Genomic DNA, 25,163 nt, shown 5'->3' on the forward strand with positions numbered 1-25,163 from the left:
ATAAAAGCATAAAGATAAATAGAAAAAATAGCGTAAATAGATTGAGTTTAATTGATTATGTGCGTAATGCAATGTATAAGATGAGTAATTATATGTAAAACTATTCTTGCTGGCAAAACGACATGGTTTAATGTGTTTAGCCTTGCTTGGCTATTTGTGCATGTAATGTTTAAGTTTTCCCTTGTTGATGGGTGTCTGTGGCGCCCCACGTTTGGTTGTCAGATTTCTATTTCGATGTGTGTGATATGTTTACAAAGCTCAATGTGTGAAGCCTCGCTCGAAATTTCATCCTTGCTCATTTCTTCGATTAGTTTTACTTTAAACAGTGATCATGGATTGAGTGTCTCATTGTTCAATTATATTGATATTTGACTAAGTTTGATGACTTCAAGACCCACAAACTCTTCAGTAGACTCCAGAAAGAATCAATTGAATTTTATTAGTTGAAATCTCAGAGGAACTCATCTATCTCTAAATTGTGTATCTGTCAATTCACTCAATATGATAATTATTTTTAAGTGTAAACAATAGTATAGATAGATATTTCCTCTAAAAAATATAGATAGGTAGAATTTTTATTATATTTTTGGTGTACATCTTGTGATAAAATTAATTACAAAATATAAAGAACATTTTTATATTAATGTTAAAAGAATTTTTATGTGATTTTTTTATATGTCTGCCTAAAAATAAGGGTCAACATGAATTGTACGATACAAGAAATGTTATAAGGAAGAGTCTTTCTCTCCCACCATTATCGGTGATGCTTGAAAGTTTCTTCACACCTTACTTGTTTTTCGTTTAATTAATAAAAAATAAAAATATAACAATAATGAGAGAAAGAAGAGAGTGATTGTAAAACTTAGTGATAGGGCATACAACAATGGAGAAGTATCTGAGAGAGAACTTTCATGTTGAACCCAAGCGCCCGTCAGAAGCCGCTCAACGCAGATGGAGATCCGCTGTCTCCGTTGTCAAGAACCCTCGACGCAGGTTTCGATGGGTGGCCAATCTCGCTCAACGTGCCGACGCCGAACAGAAACGCAAGAAGCTTCAGGTTTCATTTCTTCTTCCATTATTTATTATTGTTTTTTGCTTATTCTCATGAAATTAAATGCAAATTACATTCAATTATCACTCTCTTCCATTTTCTTTTTAATCCATAGCCAATGAAAATGTTTTTACATCTTCCCATGAAACTTATTTTAAAGAAAAACACAAATAACTATATATTAAATTCTTATATTTTAGTTTTCTTAATAAATGTGATTTGATTTTTTTTTTTTTCTTACAATTTGGGAGGGAGGTACAGTTTATCAACTTTAAAGCTTATACATATAAAGCACATATGGACATAATCTTATATCATAACATAAATCACATATATCACAATTTCATAATATGATATAAATCACATATATCATAGTATCATAACATACCTTATTATTGATTGAATTAAAAGGAAACAACATAATATCATTACATAGGATATTTTTATTAATAAATCATAATTATAGACTTATTGAGTAATTCTAAGGTTACTAATGACTTGGATTACTTAAGCGGCTTCCTTGAAACCCTAATATTATCGTTGCTCAAATTGCTTGCTTCTTCCTCTCCCATCAACATTTAAAGCTTCATTTGATTCCACATTGAATAGCTCTCTCTTCATGTCCTCCATTGCATGTGTTAGACATAGTTTCTATTTGATGAGTTTGTACAGAAGTGAGTGATGAGTGTGGGAGTGAGAGAGAAGCCACGAGGTAGATGAAAGGAGAGTGAGGGAGATTTTTTGAAAGTTTTATTTCTTTTCTTATTTTAAGTATATATAGAAAGATAGGAGGATAAAAGACCTTCAAGCCCTTGCTATACTAGCTTACCCTATTTATCCTCTATCATAGTCAATATCAATATTACTGTCAAAACATAATATAACTGATATAGTCAATCATAAGGGAAATAAGATAAACAAGTTAGAGTCTAATAATTTTGAAATCATCTGAATTAGGGGATCAGCTTCAACATTTTCATTTCAAACCTTAATTTTGTGGAGAGTGACAAATTGCTCAATGAGTTTGACATCATTAGTGGTCCTTTTGACAGAATAATTGCGCCAAGCTCTGCATCAAGTTCCCATCCGTAATTTCAACCTTAAACAACATTTTCTTTCCAACAAAAATTTCTAGATCAGATGGATAACCACAATTGTCGCTAGTCTGCATAAATCAACAATGGCATCAAATTAGGTGCTACATAGTGTGGACATTTAGTATCACCTGACTGGGTGCATCAATCAGATCATGTACACTCCTGCCAACATAAGTTTGGACATTACGATCAAACAAAATGAAAGTTGTTGATCCGGTAGCATCCATCACCTGAACATGGACTTTGTACCTAACTATTGTTGACTGACAATTAAGAACCACATCAATTAACAGATATATTGCACGTTAGGAAAAAATATCCAAAGAAGCAATTAAGAAAATTTAAAAATCATTAGTTAGCTGACCTGGGCACAACATTCCTTCCCTGCTTACATCTCGAACAATACATTTTTCCAGCCACAATCTTAACCCTTGCCGCACATTTGGTGCATGAATCATAATACCAACCATACTTGGACTCGATACCGCAAATTGTTGCAAGTACAATCACATTTTATCGCTGTTTATAAAAAAACGGCCCAATCATATATTATTTAACACTAAATAACGATAAGTATTTAGATAAAGAAAAAGAAAAAGAAACTCTAAATTGTGGCATTCTTGAATGAAGACCAAATTCAGTCCTTTTATTCTGTAACATTATGAATATTGAGAACTATAAATAACAATCAATATTCATAAAAAGAAAAAAAAATATTCTAAATTGCGGCATTCTTGAATGAAGACCAAAATCAGTACTTTTATTTTGTAACATTATGATTATTGAGAACTCTACTCAACTACATTACTGATATCAAACAACAAACAATAAACAGAAAAAACAAACGATAAACAAAAAAAAAAAAAAAAAAAAAACTCTATATTGCGGCATTCTTGAACGATATTAGATTGTTGAAAAAAACATTCTAATTATTTATGTCCGATTGATACATGAACAACATATAACTCTCACAGACAACAATGTTTATATACGAAGCAAGCTATTATTTGTCCTTCGATTCATTTTTGAACAAAAAAAAAAAATGTTCGAATCATGTATTCACATAATTTCCCAATAAATGATCGGATACCATAAGAGAAAACATAAGAGAAACAGATGCATTAACTCAATGGTTGAAATCAAATCGTCACCGAAATCCTATCCAGAGGCACCAAAAAATACCAAGTTCTACAATTAACTCCTCCGTGACTTGCTTCTCGTGCGGACAATGTCATTATTCAACTCGCCAAGTTAGCGAGTTTGTAGAAACCACAAATCCAAGCCAGTCAAAATCGAATTGTCATCGAAATGGATTGGCCACCGCAACTCAGAGTTATGGATCTGCCACTTAGTTTAGTGTCGGCAGAGTTGAAAAGGATGACGTAAAAGAGTATGAGTGGCAACCAATGGTGAAGAAGTGGCAGGTGTTGGATGGAAAAATTGCACGTTGAAAGAGAGGGGTGGGATTCATGAGGGAAGAACAAAGAAGGGAGAGCACCTGCACCTCAAAAAACTAAGAAGATAGAGAAATATATTTTAGAAAGAAAAGAAAAGAGATGATATTCAATTGAAGGAATCCAAGCCAAATGTGATTTGAAGTCTGAGGGTTTCAATGCCCGTTGTTTTTTGTAATATGCCATAAAAGCACCTTGCATTGGTAAAACACAGATGCATGGAAAAGTATAAGTCAATTTAATGTGATAAGGGAAGGTGGAAAGCAAGCACACAATGCGTTAAGTGACCTAAGGCAAGGAGGGAAAATTTGAAAGAGTGGTGCTATTTACCACGAATTGCTTTTCCACGGGATTCACGAACCTTTGCAATTTAATCATAATAAACCTATTTTAATATTAAAAAAAACATAAAAACATGTTTCTGGCGGAAAAAACGGCGGTTGGTAGTACTATTCTTGTTTTTCGTTGTGAAAGTATTCGTGGTAAAAGGCATTCTCCAATTTGAAATTGAAGTGTGTATTGTGATTTGTGCTAGTCAGCAAAAAGATCAGATCTACGGCTGATAAATAAGTGGCGCCCAAAGGTGTAGATCCAAGGGCTAGGATTGTTTGGCGCCTAAAAAAGTAGGTTTAGGGTTATGCAATTAGGATTTGCATGTTTGCTAGGATTAGATATAAAGGATTGTTAAGTCAATATGTTTTTTTATTTTTAAGAGGAAATGTTAAGTCAAAATGTATTTTTACATGATTTTTTTAAAACATGTTTAGAATATTATAAAAAGTTCGTTTGAGAAAATGAGCTCAACATTTGATTTTTAGGTTGATATCTTTGTTTCTTTATCTTACAATTTTGTATTTTAAAAACTTTATATTCAATCCATCTCATGTTAAAAAAATTTAAATTTTTGTAAAGAAACTTTTTATAATGTCCTAAACATCCTTCAAAAAAAAAATAATGTCCTAAGCATGTTTAAAAAAAATTATTCAAAAATTGAGAATAATTAAACAATTTTTGAAAGCACAAAAGACTAAATTGCATACAAAAATAAAATTTTAGGAACGGACACGTACCCTTTTTATGAGAATGAAAAACGAAATTTGATAATTTTTCAACAAAGAAAAAACTTATTTAAACTAAATTTTAACTGCTAGACAGCCATCCTTTTTATTTTTTAGATAAAAGATACATTCATATTTGTCGAAAACAAAAACAAAAATGCTCCTACATTAGTGTGAGTTAGAACTCCTGCAAATTAACGTCCAAAGACAGTTAAATAAAGCAAGAACTGATGTTACAGTAATTAATCTTTATAGCAAAACTAACTATTCTTCATTAATTATATAACTCAGCAAAACAAAATTGGTTAAACAACCATTATGTCAGTCCAAGCAGTTCAGAATTTGATGCTAATTGCTAACCCAATAAAAAAGAAAAAGAAAGAAATTGATTTTTTTTTTTTTTATACCAAAACGAAAGATATTGATGATAACCAAGATAATCATTGTTAGATTCTGTAAAAAAAAAAACGATATTCATTGTTAGATAAATAATGTATTGTTTTCGGAAATTATGATCAATTTTATTTGTGTCTAACTCAAAAAAAAAAAAAAAAAAAAGTTATTTATGATCAAATTGAACAATATTGCATGTGCACTAGTGAGAAAAGAAACTTGAATAATGTTAAACCTCTAGCACAATAATAGCGGTTAATCAATTGAAACTATAACTTATGTATCATCGGTGGCTGAGTCAGAAAAAATTATTTGGATGGGTCACAAAAATAAACTAGTACAATGTAAACACAAAATTTATGTTATAACAAGCATTAAACACAAGATTGATTGTCAAAAAATTAAATTGTACCTTAAACATTCAAGATATTTTACAATTACATTTCGATTGACTTGAAATTGTGATAATAAAACGTACTGAGATGGAGAAGAGGGTGGGCCGCAAGGTAATTTTAGTTAAAAATTAAAGATATTTTAATAATTTTTCATATAGGCCCTCCGTCACTGTGTATCATGTATGCTTACTACAATGCGAAAAAACATACATGATTGACAACGAGGATTTTGGTCCAATTTGACTCGGGGGACAAACGCTACACGTAAGGGTGGGTATATACAAAGTTGTATGGGAGTTCCATGCCGTCAAGATTCATGATCTCTTGGATGTATACAAGTATTCGCACTTTCATCTTATGAGCTAGTTTTAAGAGTGATATTCAAGCCTATTTTGCACAACCCTAATGAGTCCTAGAGATCTATGTCACCTAAATAAATTTTCATATAGCTTTCTAAACGTTGCATGACATGCATTTATTAATGTCTCCCTAACACACTATGCATATGCTTTAACTATCTTGACCAGGAGAAGATACGAGTTGCTCTTTATGTACAAAAAGCAGCATTGCATTTTATAAACGGTAATCTACATTCAATAGCTTTCATTCATCTTTTTACTCTTTTCACTCGTTTTATTCTGCTCTCTTCTGTTACACTTTTCTTTTTCTTCTTTCTCACATTCAGCTGGAACCCGAGGAACTGGTGATTACATGCTCTCCAAAGAGATTCAAGAAGCAGGTTTCGGAATCGTGCCTGATGAATTAGCATCCATTGTTAGATCTCATGACACTAAATGTTTAGAACATCATGAGGGAGTTGAAGGATTGGCCAAAGCTGTCCGCGTATCATTTCAAGGCGGTGTTAGTTCAAGCGACGTAAAACATAGACAAGATATCTATGGTCATAACCGCCACACGGAGAAACCCTCAAGGAGTTTTTGGATGTTTGTTTGGGATGCAATGCAAGACTTGACACTAGTCATCCTTATTCTATGTTCTGTAGTATCAATTGGTGTTGGAATCTTAACCGAAGGTTTTCCTAAAGGTATGTATGATGGAGTTGGAATCATACTATGTATTATTTTAGTGGTTTTTGTCACTTCAATAAGTGACTATAAACAGTCTTTGCAATTTAAGGATTTGGATAAAGAGAAGAAAAATGTAAGCATTCATGTTACAAGAGATAGTAGAAGACAAAAGGTTTCAATTCATGATCTAGTAGTTGGAGATATAGTTCATCTCGCAATCGGAGACATAGTTCCTGCAGATGGATTATATATATCAGGATTTAGTTTATTGATCGATGAATCAAGTTTATCCGGTGAGAGTGAAGCCGTAAATGTTGATCAACAAAAGCCATTTCTTCTATGTGGAACCACAGTTCAAGATGGTTCTGCTAAGATGCTCGTGACTTCGGTTGGTATGAAGACGGAATGGGGAAGATTGATGGAAACTTTGAATGAAGGCGGAGATGATGAGACACCTCTTCAGGTGAAACTAAATGGTGTTGCTACACTAATTGGAAAAATAGGGTTAGGTTTTGCATTGGTAACATTTTTAGTTCTTACTGGTAGGTTTTTGGTTGTGAAAATATCTCACAATAGCATCACTAAATGGGATCTAAATGATGCTTCTATGCTTCTCAATTTCTTTGCTACTGCTGTTATTATAATAGTCGTTGCGGTTCCTGAGGGTTTGCCTTTAGCAGTTACACTAAGTCTTGCGTTCGCGATGAAGAAATTGATGAATGATAAGGCACTTGTTAGACACTTATCTGCATGTGAAACAATGGGTTCTGCTGGTTGTATTTGCACTGATAAAACTGGAACTTTGACCACAAATCAAATGGTTGTTGACAAAATATGGATTTGTGAACAAACTAAGCCGATTAAAACTGGAAATCGTGATGATGGTAATTTATTGAAGAACTCAATTTCCGAGGAGATATTCGATCTCTTTTTGCAGTCAATATTTCAGAATACTGCCTCAGAGGTTGTGAAAGGTGAAGATGGAAAGAACAAGGTGATGGGAACTCCAACAGAATCAGCATTGCTTGGATTTGGTTTGATTTTAGGAGGTGATACTAAGTTTTACAATGACAAGTATAAGATAGTTAAGGTTGAACCTTTCAATTCAACGCGTAAAAAGATGTCTGTTCTTGTTTCTCTTCCGGATAACAATAACAAAACTAGAGCATTCTGCAAAGGAGCATCAGAAATAGTGGTGAAAATGTGTGACAAAGTTGTTAACTCAGAAGGTAAAGTTGTTGATTTGAACGAACAACAAAGAAATAGCATCAATGAAGTAATCAATGGTTTTGCTTCCGATGCACTGAGAACACTCTGTGTAGCCTTCAAGGATATTGAAGCGTCTTCTGAAGATGGCAACAGCATTCCGGAGGATGAATATACTTTAATTGCTATTATTGGGATCAAGGATCCAGTGAGGCCTGGAGTTAAAGAAGCTGTTAAGACTTGTTTGGATGCTGGAATTACTGTTAGAATGGTGACCGGTGATAATATAAACACCGCTAAAGCTATAGCTAGAGAATGCGGTATCTTGACCGATGGATTGGCAATAGAGGGACCGGATTTTCGGAACAAAACTCAGCGAGAAATGGAAGAGATAATACCTAAATTGCAGGTTGTGTTTCTTTTCCATTCTGCATATACTCTATTTAACTTCTAAAGTTCATTTTATTTTCTAAGCCTGAGTGGTAACCTTGGCGCAACTGGTAAAGTTGTTGTCATGTGACTGAAAGGTCACGGATTCAAGTCCTAGAAACAGCCTCTTGTCTAAAAAAACAGGGTAAGGCTGCATACAATACATCAAATGGTGGGACCTTGGGACCTTTTCCCGAACCCTACGTATGCAAAAACTTTAGTGCACCAGGTTGCCCTGGCCTTTTTATTTTATTTTCTAAGGTTATGGTAAATTTATACAGTGGCTGGTTAATGTTTGTAGGTAATGGCTAGATCATTGCCACTTGATAAGCATACCTTGGTGAAACATTTGAGGAATGACTTTAATGAAGTTGTGGCAGTAACAGGTGATGGGACCAATGATGCACCAGCTTTGCATGAAGCTGATATTGGATTTGCTATGGGTATTGCTGGAACAGAGGTTTGTCACATGCTTAATCCATATCTCCTAGATGATTAACTATTTTATGTTGTTCCTTTTAAGAATATGCTCAGATTGGACCACCCTTATCCTTTACATCAGAACATATTTAGCAATTAGCATCTGATTCTAATGGGGCTTTTGGGTTAAAAAAATTGGGTCAGGAAACAACTATTAATTTTAGATAGTATCCAATATTATAGCTAATGAAGCACATACATTGATACCAGACATAAGAAACGTTGACACATCGATATGATGATAATTTTAAGAAAATAGTTATATTTTCTTGAGAACTCCTATATCCAGGGAAAACTGCATCGCAAATGAATCACGAGAATTGCGACAACCAATTAAATTTGTTCATGAGCGGAAAACTTGTTGGCTGGGCTGCTAAGTTAGCATCAAACATTTTACCACGCGTGCTTTCAGAATGATTTCGTTGTCTAATATAAATATATTTTCACTATTTTCTTTTAAATCAATGGCTTAATAGCATTTTAGCCCTCTAACTTTCTCAAAATTGCGATTTTGACGCCCTAAGAAAAAAAACTACCAAACCACCCCGTAACTTTCCCAGGGGGTTCATTTAAAGCTAAGGTATAGATCTGTCCCATCAAAATTGTCATAATGGGGGTCGAACTTGAGACCATCCTCCAAAATTTTAAGACAACACACTTATACCAATCGAAATGGGTTAATTTAAGAAAATAGTTATATATGTTAGTGTCGTGTCGTTATGGTCAATGACACGTGTCGAACACGAGAGACCCTTCAATTCAAAGTACCATTTTCTTTAATATTCTACGTAGCATTATTAGTTGAGCATTGTTAACCTTTATCTTGTCCAGGTTGCAAAAGAGAATGCAGATGTGATTGTAATGGATGATAACTTTACAACAATTGTGAATGTTACAAGATGGGGCCGTTCTGTTTACATTAACATACAAAAGTTTGTCCAGTTCCAATTAACTGTTAATGTTGTAGCTCTCATGCTCAATTTTGTTTCAGCTTGTGTCTCAGGTACTACATAATACAATTCACCTATAGCATCAAAAACTTGCACGGACACATACGCAGACATTAGACACTATATTGACAATAACACGCCAATACCAATAATAATTTATTAAAAGAAGATATTTGAATGTAATTAAGTGTGCTGGTGTCGTGTCAATATTAGACACCAACACGTCCGACATGCTTTTAACAGGGTTGGTCCAATAATCTCAAAAAGTAAGTGAGGCCTAAAACAAGTTTTGATATTTGAGGCTTCTTTGATCTGCATACGAGGCCTTTTTGCCTTTAAAATTTAGTGAAAAATAATTTTTTTGTTGGTAAGCTTAAAGCGAGAGCTTCAGTGGCCTTACCTTCGAGCCAGTCTTGGCTTTAATATGAAGTGTCAGAACTACATAGATAAATAGTTCATTGCTCTGTATACGAGGCCTTTTTGTTATTTGATATTTGAGGCCTCTTTGGTCTGTATACGAGGTCTTTTTGTTAGTAGCCCTAAAACGAGAGCTTTAGTGACCTTACTCAGGCCGACCCTGACTTTAATATGAAGTGTCGGTACTACATAACTAAGTAGTCTGATCATATTAGATATTAGAAACCATATTAGATGATTTTAATCACAATGGGAAATGAATCACAGGATCTGCTCCCCTTACTGCTGTTCAAATGCTATGGGTAAACATGATTATGGACACATTAGGTGCATTGGCATTGGCTACAGAACCACCACATGATGGGTTAATGAAGAGACCACCTATTGGAAGAAATGCAAAGTTCATAACTGGGGTGATGTGGAGGAATATCATTGGTCAGAGCCTTTATCAAACTATTGTTCTTTTGGTTCTTAAATTTCGTGGTGAAAAGATTCTTAAGCTCAATGGACCTGATGCTACCTCTATTCTTAATACTGTCATATTCAACACCTTTGTCTTTTGCCAGGTATTTCATTTCTTAACTTCTGCTTTGCATTTTCTTTTCGAGCAATGATATTTGAACAACAATTTGCTAACAACTTTGATGACAATTTCTTTTTTCTCTATTTTCATTAATAAAAAACAACGGAGAGAGAAAAAAAATGAGAGAGAAAGTTGTCAAAATAAAGTTGTATAAATATCATTTCTCTTTCTTTTCCAACCCTGTTGTTGAATATAGAAGTCCAGCAAAATTTTGAATATTAGCAAAATTAGTTTAGACTTTTTGGTTCATGCATTTCTAAACATAGATCACTAATGTACAATATGAAAAAAACACTGTTCCAATTCCACCTGTGCTGAAAAATTTAACAATTGTAATACATCTATGGATATTTTTCTCAAAACATATTCATTCTTCAATAGAAAATTATTTGATTTTTCATAGGTAGTGTTAACTTATGCCGTTAGGGCCCATATTAAAAAATCTAAAAGAAGAAATATTTTTTAAAATTTTATGCATTTAATTGATTAAAAATTTAAACATTTAATGCAATACACACATTGCAATAAGTTTTTTTTTTTTCAATATTTGAATCATTAAGTTGTGCCTTTTTTATATTCTACTTTATCTGAAATTGTGTAGTAAATGGGTGTTAAAAGTTTGTTAAACTTGAATTGTTGTCATGCTAAAAAAATTGAGAAATGATATTTGAATATCCATTTTGTGACAACTTTTGTTACAACTTTCTATTTCATACTCACATCATTTTTTACTTTACCTCTCTATTGCTTTGATTTTCGTACAATACCTATTTTTTCTTTGCAAATTTTTGTTACCCCATAAGTTGTCAATCAAATAACACTCCTCAAAAAAATTATCTAGCTTGCTACTTGAATTGTTTTGGTCATCTCTAATTCTCAAGTTGGTCCTTAATTACAGAGAGAAATGAATGCTTCTCCACTTACATCAATTGAGCAAACTAATGTAAATGTCAACGGTTAGAAAAGTTCTTCAAAAGAACCGACTATTGAAGGTTCAAATAAAATAAACGAAAGAAGTTTGTGATTGTTTTTAGGCTAAAATATGGTTTTGGTCCCTGCAAATATGTCTCACTTTGGTTTTAGTCCTATTGAAATTTTTGTTGTTTTTGATCCTGCAAATATTTTGTTATTGAAAACAGTCTCTCCAGGAACTATTTTCAAAAGTAAAATATTTTGCAGGGATCTTTTTAAGAATAAAGAGATTTTGCATAGACTATTTTTCTAATAAATGGATTCACTCATCATGTGCCACGTCTACACATCATCACAAAAGTGGGGCTAGGGACCAAAACCAAAACGAGACATATTTGCAGGGACCAAAAACAAAACAAAAATTACAGGAACTAAAACCAAAACAAGAAATATTTGGAGGGACTAAAATCATATTTTTAGCCTTGTTTTTATGGTAATGTTTTGGATCACTTAGTCTTCCACGGTGGATAAACTTGTTTTTATCATTAATAAGTATTGGAAAAAACTTAGGTCTCACGATAAGACTCATGGTAAAAGTTATAAAAAGGAGAGACTCCTCAACTTATGAACCGATTTTTAAGGATGTGTTAGACCTAAATTTCAACATGGTATCAAAACTTGTCGAATTCCAGGGACACCTACCTATCCACACACCAAACCCAAAAAGAGTGCTAGACATGAGGGGTGTGTATTGGAAAACACTCAAGTCACACATCGAATATATAAGACTTGATAAGAGTTTATAAAGAGGAGGCACTCTTCACCTTATGAACCGATTTTGTAAGAATATATTAGGTCCTAAATTTCGACAATAAGTCTCACTATTTAATCAGACGAGATGTGATAAGATTTATTTATCTAATGGTGAAAAACAAATTTGTATATTGTACAAGATTAATTTTCTTTTTAATAAGTCTAACATTTGAGCACAAAAAGAAGAGAGTTAAGAGCGTCTAATATTACCATTTGCGGACCTCTCAACATTATTGTAATGTGGTAAAGTATTACGGTAACTATTTGGATCGAATGAGATGTAGTATCACTTACTAATCCAAAGTAGGGATGGCAATACCCACCAAATGGGCAGGGTATTATAATACCCTTTCCCATACCCGTGTTTGTAACAAATGCTCGTATACGAGCCTGTATCCTCGTGGGTAACAACTTTAGTGTCATTCTCCATACCTTATGGACACCTAAGTGCTCATACCCGTATCCATTACCCGCACTTTAATTATAAAACGACAATAAAAAATATCACCATTGAAATAAAACTATGATCTAATTTTTTTTAAAGCAACTCATAAAATAGGAGAAATCGTAGTATTTAGCCAGATAAAAAAACATCCAAAATATTCCTCGAAAATTAAAATAAAAACATTCAAAATACATATAAAAAAGTGTGTGAGCTTATGAAGGTAAGGATGAAACGATTACCGTATTAGTTTTTAGGTTTAGGCTTAAATAGCTAAATAAATTAAATAATTGTACATCAAAAATAAATAAAATATTTATTATATTATATAAATATGTATATGCAGGTTGCGGGACTGGGTAGTATAGTGCTCATACCCACACCTATACCCATCTAAAATTGGAGGTAATTACTTGGACCCAAGCCCATACCCATAAAAACGGGGTTTTATCCTACCATTGCGGGTATTTTTGCGGATGCCCATCGGACCTGGGTCCAATTGTCATCCGTAATTCAAAGGTGAAAAAAAAATTGTGCATAGTGTAAGACTAATTTTCTTGTGCACATTGGACATGACCTCTTTTTATTAAGTCTAACATTTGAGAAATATTTTTTTAAAATTTCCCAAATAAGAGAGATAAGAACCTTTAATAGTGTTACCATTTGTGGATCTCTCAATATTAGTTTTGTTCAAGTAATGTTCATTTCATTCATATTGTGACACCAATTAATATATTTCTATCATTTAACACTGTTTTTCCAATTCCATCTTGAAAATGTATAGGTATTCAACGAGATAAACAGCCGTGACATGGAAAAGATTAATGTTTTGAAAGGCCTATTGAGTAGCTGGATTTTTCTGATGGTAATGGCCTCAACAGTATGCTTTCAAGTCATAATAGTTGAATTCCTTGGTGCTTTTGCTCAAACAGTGCCACTGAGTAGAGACTTATGGTTAACAAGTGTGATGATTGGTGCTGTAAGTTTAGTAGTAGCTGTTGTCTTAAAGTGCATTCCAGTCCCTGTCAAAAATTACGTTGCAACACATCATGATGGTTATGAGCAACTCCCAACTGGACCAGAGTTGGCATGAATATAATACATGGTTCTCTATGCTAGCTACCCACTTTTTGTTTCTATTCAGAAAATCTCTTGTTTTTTTGTAGTCAAAATATTATATTGGTAGCAACTAGCAAACATATTAAAGAGCATAAGGTTTTTAATTTAAGTACATAGTTAATTAGGAAGTTTTAAATTTAAGCAACCATGACTTAAACTTTTGGACTTCCTATGAGACTAATTATGAGATGTTTGTTATTTTCAAGTACAGTTGATTTTACCTTTCAGAATTGATTCTACTTGAAGCTATGTTTTGCAGTTTTTGATTCTAGAATTGATTTTTAGATACAAAAATTTATAGTTCAATTCACTTTTATATGAATAAATTCGAACACAAATAAGTATACTTTCAACTCACTTTTTTTAAACAGAATCATTTTTACAACATCAATTTAGTCAAAATCCTTTTTTGTCACAACCGAACATACACCAACTATTTTCCATTTTTTTTAATTAACACTTTCCATTTTATAAAAAGTTTAAATCGATAAATCAAATAAACCGATTTTAAAAATTATCACAAACGGCAGTTAACTATCGTTGGGATAAATGGATAATTTTGAGGTATTTTGCAGAAATTTTGAAAGTGAAAAGAGTCATTTACAAAAATAATTGAGCAAGAAAGTAACTGAATAGTGAGTAATTCAGTGTAAGCCCCAACAACCCAAGAGGAGAGAAAAAATGGAACCAATTTTTTTTAAAGGGTTAAATATGTTTTTTGTCCCTATAAATATACCAACTTTTCGTTTTAGTCCCTCTAAAATTTTCCTTCAACTTTTAGTCCCTCTAAAATTTTCAATAACTACTTTTGGTCCCTATTTTTAAGTTAATTTTAGTATTTTTTTTTTTAACGAAATTGTGCATAAATGTGTAAAATATTGTAAAAATCTTTCCAAAAAAAAAATTAGAATTTTTTAACAAAACATAAATTTAATATGAATTTTTAACCATAACAAATATAAAAATTCATATTAAATTTATGTTATGTTTAAAAATTCTAAATTTTTTTGGGAGAGATTCTTATAATATTATGAATTTTTCTGCAAAATTTTATTAAAAAATATGAATTCTACATATGAATTTACTTTAAAGGAAGGACCAAAAGTAGTTATTGAAAATTTTAGTGTGTGTTTGGTTACGCGGTGAAAATAATTGATTTTGGTTGAATTGATTTTACATAACTAATTTTGATTAAAAGTGAGTTGAATGAAAAGTGATTTATGTTTGGATATCTTTAAGATAGAAGTGATTCTTATGAGAGATGTTGTTTGGATATTTTGTGTCAAAATTGCTTTTAGTTATGAAAATGACCAAAATGGATTTTTCTTGTTTGTGCATTTAAAATAGATTTCATTTATCTTTTTTTCCTACAAATTTCATTACCATTTTTATGTTTTTATTTAGAGCATTTTCAAAAAAAAAATTATTTTTTATTTTTTGCTTTTGCACCGGTTTTCGATCCATCAAAGGTGGACGACTAATCCAGTTCGTGCGTAGAGGCATGCGCACTGGCCAAACTTGTAAAGATTATAAAAAAAATTCTACGGAAAAAGATAATTAAAAAACAATTAGTTAACTTTTTTTGTTGAAAGAATTAGTTATTATATTATTTTGTAAAATGTTAAAAATTATTGGGCTCCACATGGTGATATAAGGTTATTAAAAAAGGATTTTTGATAAACAAACAGTAGTCGACAAAAACCACCGTTTCTTGTGTCTTCTTCAACCTTCTGCTTGAAATTTTTGAAAGAAAAAAAAAATCGCAACAAAAATGGTACAATACAACAATAGCAGTGAGATGAAGTAAAGGATTTCTCATGTAGCTGAAGAGATTTGTCAAATATAAAAATATATGTGAAAAAAGGGATGAGATTCAAGGATAAAAGAGACAAATGGGGCTATGTACTTTCACGGTAGGGAAACTAGATTCCAGAAAGCTAGGGAGAGCAGCTTCTATACAACTCGATTCTGAAAACGTAAACTTACGACGGCGGTATATTGTTGTTGGATAACCAAACACCTTGAAATTGCATTTGATGATACAACGTGCGATGAACCCGTTTTCACCGAGTAACCAAACACTAACTTAGAGAGACTAAAAGTTGAAGGAAAATTTTAGAGGGATTAAAATAAAAAGTTGGTATATTTATAGAGATCAAAAATATATTTAACTCTTTTTTAATGTCAACAATTTAACTACCTTCTCACTGGCACTCACTCACATATATATTTGTATTCTAGATTTTTTGATAACATTTATATACTTACTAAACACATGAGTAGCACTACAAGAAAAACACATAGCAGAGTGTGAATGTTAGAAATGTGATGATGAGTAAAAAAAATTAATGTGATTTTTTTTAAGGAAAAATTAATGTGATTTGATAATGTAATCACTTAGTCCGAAGATAAGTATGAAGGGCCCACAATGTGATTGATGAAATCAAACTTAATGATATGGTATGACCAAAAGGGATGATTCCAGCTACGAAACTATCATAATTTTTAGGAGGAGACTAAATATAAAGAAGTAATAAAATATATTTTAATAATTAATATATTAAATTTAATCAATAATTAAAATAAACTTGCAGGCCTGAGTCTGGCCTATGGCCTTTCATAGGCCTATTTTTTTGGTTTGGTCTGGCCTATTTAAAAGTCTGGCCTGGCCTGAAAGCCTATTTACAGGCTTATTTACTATTAAAGTCACTAAACATTTCATTTTATCTACTTTTAAATAGGCTTAATAGGCCTCAAAGTCTATTTCAGTGTAAGACTTGTCTTAAAAGCCTATTTCACTATAAAGCTTTAAAGCCTATTTAAAAAGTCCACTATGAAGCCTAACATGCATAAACAGGCCGCCCTATTAGGCTTCATAGGCTTTTTTGATAGCCTAAGCCTGGCCTATCTACTTAAATAGGCTTTTTAAAAAGTTTAAGCCTAGCCTTTTTAATAAACAGGCCAGGCTAGGCCAGGCTTAAACAGGTCAGGTCATAGGCCCCTGTAGGCCGGCCTGTCTTATTCCCAACCCTATTAACTAGGTTCTATTGAGTCATTTGTCGAGTGATCTTATCCATCAGAGGGGGATAGTGTACATGCATTTGCTCCGACTCCCAAGTCAGTGGCAGGTACAAGAGTTATGTTGTTATTGAAGTAGATAATATAGTCACAAGGAATGGGGGTTTTTAATTGTGACCCTTTAAAAATTATCATGCAACTTAAATTAATTCTCAAGTTGTTTTACTTGGAATATTTAAGTTAGTGAAGTGACTTCAGAACATTCTGAAGTTCTTGTGTAAAAAACAATTTGATAAAGTAAATGTGTTTGTGTGTGTAGTGTATACTGAAATTAAAGAGTATAAGGAAGAAAGAAAGAACACACAAATATTTATAGTGGTTCACCTAATGTGGGCTGGTCCACTCCTCACAATCCTATGAGAGTTTCAACTATGATACTTGAGATAACCTCTTAAATCCTGCATCTTACAACCTTTGTTCACCTGAACAATTATAACCATGTATTCTCTAAGCCACAACTGGCTTGCACCTTCTTGCTAAGTTACCCACTTAGACTTTTTTACAACCTTTACTCAAACTAACACTTTAGTACCTCTAAAGCTAGATGGGACTTAAATTACAATTTGTATGGAGTTTGAATGTTTGAGAAACAAACAAAAGGAGAATGGAAGGAAAAATTATCTTTAAAAGAGATGAAATAAAGAATTGATTTACACTACAAGAACATATAAAGAATCTCATTGATGATCAATTCAAATTGCAAGGGCTTCAAACACATTTCAAATGTTTTCTTGTATGCTTTGCAATGGTGCAAGTAATGTTGAGCCTTTGATCTTTATTTATAGAGTTTTTGGGCTCATATAGCCGTTGTAAGGTGACCAATGGTGTTATGCCACGTGTCTTGGGCCCCACAAACTTTTACTCGAAATTCTGGGTAAGCATTCTGACCACCAGAATGTTGTTGTGTTCTTCAGGATGAACATTAGAATGTTGTTGTGTTCTTCATCAGAATGTTGATGTTCATCAGACATTCATTTGGGTTTATCATGTATGAATGAACACATGTGCTTTTGGGCTTGTCATATGTGTTTCATATGATTTTCTGGGAAATATCCATGAGTATTAACTTTTCCACATACATGAGATTGTTGTTGTATAAAGTTGGATAAATATGCTTCAGATCTGCATTGGATTGTGCGTAGGAGAGATAGTAGTGGATCTGCAATATTCAGTCTCATGCTTCTATGAGATATGCAAGGATATTGTACTGTATCATATCTCATACGTGTCATTCTTTAATTGATCAGGACCAGATCTTCATTTTGCTTTGCTTTTTAACTTTTTACCTATTGTACTGTTCACATAGTGAAGCATGTGCAGAGCTGAACATTCATCAGAATGTTCCATTTGTTTTTACATAGGATGATTTGTAAGACTTGTACTTGATGTAATCAATCCTAATAGTGAAAACATAATTGAAGTGCAGTAATTGCAACATCTAGGATGATATTCACATTGGAATATTCTTAGTACTTCAATGTTTATAGTCTTAATGAACATTGAATATCCTTTTTGACATTTAACTTTATAAATGTCTTTATTGCTTTGATTGATCCATGCAAACGTACTTTTCTGGACATTTGTTCATATCACAAATGACTTGCATGTTCTTGATAATGTTCTTGAGATTCTTGACTTGTATAAGAACAACCTTCTGACCTCTACTTGAACATTCTGATCAACTCACTAAGCAATATTATGAACTAACTTTCTGACCTCAGAGTTAGTTCATAAAACCAAATGTCCTTTGATTTCTTGAATCTTGGTAGTTCATGTCTTAGTAAAATACTCAAGAGCACAAGTTAAATACCTAGGAATTAATCAAAGTTCATTAATTCCTTAATCATTAAGGTGTATTATCTTTAAAATTAATTAGGAATTTTGCCTCAACAGTTATAGTGTGGGTAAGAATGTCATACCTAACCCAAGCTAATGCATGTGTATAAATAGTGTCTTAGTATGGCTAGGCTTTCAAACCTTATTCTGACAATCATACATTCGGGTACGGACATGAGTAACTCTCGACCTTCATAAGCGTTAGCAACCCTCTGACCCATGAGCAACTCTCGACCCGTACTACGATCTTATGTATTTAGGGTGTGTCCATTGTATGGTATCGCCTATTTAGTGGACTCAAGTTTGATCCAGTGGAGCCGAATTGGACATTAGACCAGTCTTACAAACAAGAGCCAATAGAAGTGATTCCAATAAGCCAATTGGGATGAAGGATTACATTTGCTGAATTGTTCTGCACCGGTCACAAGACCAATCACTCGATCACACGTGGCCTAACTTACACCTCCTTACGACTCCGCACTCAAAGGAGCACGCCAGCTTGCGTGCACCGTGCCTCACAGAAGCACACCTCCTCGTAGGGATCGCCTTACACGTGTCCTTCCCCGCTCCTAATCACACGCCGCATAACCCGGAGACAGTTATGATCAACACACGGCTATATAAGGATGAACTTGCTTCACCCTCAAGGTACACAACACTTTTCACAACACTTCTTACACACTCTCTTTCAGTTTCATTACTGACTTGAGCGTTGGATTGCTAACGTGCCTGCAGACAACTTTCGTTCTACAGCAGAGAGTCCTCGCCGCCGTACCGAAAACTGTTACCGAGTCATCGGTGCATTCTCTGCCATCGTGGCGACTCAACCGTTCTCACCGGACAGATCACGAAGAAAGAACACCTATGTGCTGAGAGCATCCCAACATGAACCACTGCTATCCCTTCATCCAGTTGATATTTCATTTCCCTAATTTCACAAGTTTTTTTATGTAAAGCAATCTATGTTAATGCTTTAAATACTGGTTTGTGAAGCATTCAACGTGTGTTTGGTTTAACGTTTTCATTGTCACTGCAATATCGTGTAAGTCCCAAAACCAAGCTTCTCCGCCAACATGGTTTTTCCCTGTTGATTTGGTAAACACACTGTCAAAGCAAACATTCGCTCAGTAGATAAATACTCTCTCTGTCCCTATATATAAACACCCATTTGACTAAAAATGTGTCCTTAAATGTAAACCCCTTTTCAAATTACTAGATGCATTTATTATATATTTTTTCTAAACATACCCCTAATTAATATACTACTAACTTATCTTAAAATATAAAAAGTCAAATTTAATACACATACAAACAAATGACAATTTGGTAATATTAACACAAAAACTAGACACATTAATTACACTAACAACTTTTCTTAAGAAATGTGAAAAAAGTAAAAGGGGGTTATATATAAGGACGAATGGAGTATTAAGGAGGTTCATTTTCTCCCTCAAATTTTTTATATTTCCCTCTCAAAATTGTTGGAGTAGACACTGATTTGTAGAGTGCTCCCCATTAATAATCCTACTTAGGTATTGGATTATCTTATCCATGAATGAAACAATTTCAAAATTATATCCACCGTGGATCACCACTATTTGTGGTCAATGGTAGCCTTCATTGCATATTATTATAGGGTTATGTTAATTTGTGCTCTTATGGCACATGTTAAACAATCTAAAAAAAGCAATTTTGTATTGAAAAATATAATATATCAATTTTTAAGAAGAAGTTAAATGCACGGCTTTTGAAATAAATTTCTTAATTAATATGTGTCATTAAAGACACATGTTAACATCTGCTTTGATTTATAAGGGATGGAGTATTTCATGACAAACTAGCATGCAGCAGCAAGGTGAAGAAGACATAAGAGAGAGAAGGAGTGAGTGTTTGACCGGAGTGGCATTGACTCTGCCTAACCAAAATCACATGATGATCCAATCAAGGCAAAACATGAAGTCGTGTTCTGCAATCTCCATGAATATGCTTATGCTAGCTCAATTAAGGTTATGGTGAGTGGGTCCCACAGACGCTATGAATATGAGATACTACACTAGTACTGTAGTCAGGTAGGCATTTGGGTATGAGAAATGATACATGTACAACCAATTTATGATAATTTTAGTGACAACTTTTTATCTCATATTTATATTATTGTTTTACTTTCTCTCTGTTGTTTTGGTTTTTGTGTCCATGTTTACTTTTCTTTATAAATTTATGGTTGTCTCAAAAATTGTCATGGAAATGATTGTTCAAATAACACACATCCTGAAGTAAGCATAAGCAGAGGGCGATGTTTTGTTTTTTGCTGGGGTTTGAGACTTGGGAGCTAATAAGGGAAAGGTTAACGAATGTCTTCAAGCACTCTTTAAGGACCTTTAATAGTGAGATTTTATGAAAGTTTGTGTATTCAACGCATTGAAACTTGTAATATTTGAATTTTTTAAAAAATATTTTTTTTAATTTGGAATGTTTAAGAATGTTCCTGAGAGACTCGTTAACAAGACCCGACTAATAAATATCTATGATATTAATGGATCCATTTGGCAATGCCAAAAAACTAATTTATAACTAACTGTTTATAAACTTGTATTCTAAAAGAAATTATGTTTAATTAACGTCATTTCAACACGAGTTTATAGTTTATTTCAAGTGGTTAAAATTTACTTTTCAAACGCTATTTCATATAGTGATTAAACTTATAGTTTATATAACTTATCATTTTTTCTCTCAATTTTGCCCTTATTATTTTAATTAAAATTTATTTTTTACACTTATAATATAAAGTCAATGTTGCTTATATTTAGAAACGGATGGAGTAGTTACGTAATAATCTCTCCGTCCAAAATTTATGCCGTTTTAGAAAAATAATTCTCAAATTATATGTCGCTTTACAATACCAACGAAACATTAATGTAACTTTTCCTATTATAACTTTAACTAGTTATTATTCTCGCTTCTTTCCATTCTTTAATTTATCATTCTCATACCATTTATTAAGGATAATTTTGTAAAATAACACATAATATCACTTTTACATATTAATTATATTTCTTAATATATGTGAAATGAGTAAAATGACATATAATTTAGGACAAAGTGAATAATATTTTCAGTTGTTTTTTCATAGATACTAGCAACAAAATTCTGTTGAAAAAAAAAAGTATTTAACATTACCCTTTGAGAGTTTTGATGATAACAAGGTATTAAGAATTGTCAATTGGATATGCTAATATTTGTTTAGGTGTACATGACCATAGACAAAAATTTGACATCTTAAAAAGGTTCTGGAAGAACAAAAGAGAGCTAAGGAATCAACAAAAAGGAAGCTTGAAACGTCTGAAGAGAAGTGCTCCTGAAGTCAAAGTGCTCCTGAAGTAATGACGTCATCAGAAGCAAGTTCATCAGAAGCATCTCATCAGAAGCAAGATCATCAGAAGCTAAACTTCATCAGGAGATCCAAGACTTAAAGCTTCAAAGGCTATTCTATGGATTCAATCTCGTCTAAGCATTGCAGAAGACTAGAAGAGTGAAGCAACAACTATTTTTAAAAGGATTTGAAAGCATTGGATGCTTGTTCTTTGAAGAGCGTTGACAAAGTACAATTGTACGAAGTGTACAACCACTACCTCCACTACTCTGTTTTTGTCTATGCTACAAGACAAGAAAAACAGCTCTGCCTGCAATGTTCCTTCACAATTGGAATGGATTTGAAATTGATCCTTCATAGGACAATAACCATATCAGGAAAAAGATCATTGGTGATTGATCAAAGCTTCAAACGACTCTATTTTGATGTGCTGACAATTCACAACGTCTCTTTCACACCTCTATATAAAGGAGTGAAGACTTAGAGATTGGTAAGGACTCAACAACAATTTACAATAGCCAAAACTCTGCTGAAATTGTTCTGCAATCAAAAGTTCACTTAAAATTTCTTACCAAGTTTCATATCTTAGAAATTCTAGAGTCTTAAGAGTCTGTATCTGATTTGTATTGTGAACACCACTGATTGTATATCAAGTGTTCAACCTCAAACATTTTTCTGTGTCATTCTGTTTGAATTAGAAGTCTCTTGTAGTTGTGCTTGAGCATTTGAAGTCTCTTGATTGTGTTCAGGAGCATATGAAGTCTCTTGCAGTTGCGCTTGAGCATTTGAAGTCTCTTGCTAAGTTTAGCAGTGAGCAGTTGTAATCAGATATTACATTTTAGTGAACTCTCCTTGGAAGTGCAAGGGGGACAGGATTGACTTCCGGTTTGTGGAAGGAACTTGTATAATTGCTTTGTGTCTTTCTTCTTTCTCTCTGTTTTTATCCGCTGCAAGTTATTCCTGAACATCACTTCAGAAAGTAGAATTATATCTGCTTCTGATCAGTGTTTTCAGCTTAGGAGAAAACGAATAAAAAGCTAACACAATTCAATCCCCCCTTCTTGTGTTTTTCTCACCTTCAAATTCTACTCGTTTAAAAAAAAAATTATACCTTGGCATGGCAACAAAACCCATACCCATGGGTGCTCGCCCAAACCAACTCCGATTTGACTGAGTTTGGGTATGGGTTTGGGTTTTCTCCGATTTCAAAATACGGGTACGAGACGGGTAACAGGGATATATGTACCCACCCCGAACCCATACCCAAACTCTACCTGAATGTAGAAATGTCATATTTTTGTTTTTTTTAGGGAGTTGATAATGATATGCCATGTTATTTTGTTATAAAAACTTTCATCGATAGTTAAAGGAGCAACCGAATTATTCGGTAAGAAAATGATAAAATCAGCGCAAATTGTTGGATAATCCATTACAACATTACAATTGAAGCTTAAAAAAACTTTTTTTTTATTAAAAAAAATGGTTCACTGCGGGAACGGGGATGGGGTGGGAATACCCAATCCCAATGGGGACGGGGATGAGATTCAATTTCTCATCCCCGTTGGGTATAGGTAGGGTAACAGGTAAGTATACGGGAGTAGGGGATGAGGACGTGGAAGGCAAAACCCATCCACACCCCGCCTTATTGTCATGCCTAATTATACCGTTCACTAGCAAGCCTAATTACTTTCTTACTAATGTATATTATATTTAATATTAAATTAAATTAAATACATATTACAAGTTTTTTTTTACAAAAAAATAAAATAAAATTACAAGTTAAAATTGATATATGGGCTTGAGCCCGGTATTAAATCTCTAATTAACCGCCATAAAAAATTATATATAAGAATGAATCCTTAATTGTTGTGAGAACAAAAGTAGCCGCAAACAAAACAGAAGGGAAAGCTCATCGGCATCGTGTGAGCGGGAATTAGAAAAAGTTACACCTGTGGTGGAAGTAAGTTCAACAAACATACTCTCTTTCGTTGAAATTGAAATTGAAATTGGAATTTTAGTATGTTATTTTCATTGCTCAATTAATCATTTTGATGTTTTTTGTTGCTGATTTTTTTTTGTGTCTCTTTTTGTATATAGTAGATGACACTTATTTCCATACACTATTTGAAATAGAAGAAATTTTGACACATCATATTTCGTAGTTTTTTATTCTCTTAAAATGAAATGACTTTTGCAATTTAAAATTTGAGTTGTTTGGTCCTATTTGTTTATTTAAGCTTTTCTGCAATTATTCTTGATTGTAAAAGAAATAAAAAATTGAATCATTTGTTTATGTGATATGATCTCATCATAGAAGTTTGAACTAAATCACATTATGTAGTTTTATTCTCTTATAATGAAAGAGTGGCTGTAAAACTTAGTTGTTTTGTCTTATTTGTTTATTTATCGTTTTTATTGTTTTTATTCTTGATTGCACAAGAAATAGAAAACCGATGAGTTATAAATATCATTTGTGCGATCTAATTTCATCATAGAAGTTTAGATCGGATCAAATTTTATAGTTTTTTTTATATTCTCTTACATTGAAAATGATCACTTTAAAACTTGAGTTGTCCTATCCTGTTTATTTGTTTACCCTTTTATTGATATTAGTGTTGAATGCACAAGAAACAAAAAATCGAACGAGTTCTATATATTCATCTCTATGATATAGGGTTATCATAGAAGTTTGGCTCAAACCGGATTCCATATTGTTTTATTCTTTTACAATGAAACAAGTCATTGTTGATTGCACAAATCGAATGGATTTTAAATATTTCTATGTGCGATCTAATATCATCATAGAAGTATGTACCATATTAGGTTCCTTAATTTTTTTATTCTCTTACAATGAAATGCGTTTTGTACCTTACAAATTTGAGTTGTCTTCTCATATTTGTGTATTTACCCTTTTATTTCTATTATTCTTGATAGCACAAGAAATAATAAATTGATAGAGTCTTAAATATTGCTATGTGATAGAAGTTTGGATCAAATTAGATTTTCATAGTTTTTTTTTTATTCTCATGCAACAAAAGAGTCGTTTTAAAAC

At 32.8% G+C, this 25,163-nt stretch overlaps 1 protein-coding gene across 5 annotated transcripts; it reads left to right on the forward strand.

The window, feature by feature from the left end:
• Positions 1-80: 80 nt before the first annotated feature.
• On the forward strand, positions 81-13,946 carry LOC25479458 (putative calcium-transporting ATPase 11, plasma membrane-type). 5 transcript variants are annotated; one of them, XM_024774840.2, is made up of 8 exons: positions 81-94; positions 901-1,057; positions 5,976-6,030; positions 6,134-8,091; positions 8,413-8,571; positions 9,423-9,594; positions 10,226-10,524; positions 13,493-13,946. In XM_024774840.2, exons 1-8 carry the CDS (start codon positions 81-83, stop codon positions 13,799-13,801), a joined length of 3,123 nt encoding a protein of 1,040 aa, XP_024630608.1. In that variant the 3' UTR covers positions 13,802-13,946. The 5 variants fall into 5 exon arrangements, with proteins under 5 accessions (XP_024630608.1, XP_024630609.1, XP_039689710.1 ...); XM_024774841.2 differs by lacking the exon at positions 81-94 and having other exon boundaries at positions 884-1,057; positions 6,134-7,815; positions 8,032-8,091; XM_039833776.1 differs by lacking the exon at positions 81-94 and having other exon boundaries at positions 884-1,057; positions 5,976-6,078.
• Positions 13,947-25,163: the final 11,217 nt, after the last annotated feature.

The sequence above is a fragment of the Medicago truncatula genome, chromosome 4 (genome assembly GCF_003473485.1).
Source record: "Medicago truncatula cultivar Jemalong A17 chromosome 4, MtrunA17r5.0-ANR, whole genome shotgun sequence".
Lineage (NCBI taxonomy): Eukaryota > Viridiplantae > Streptophyta > Magnoliopsida > Fabales > Fabaceae > Medicago > Medicago truncatula.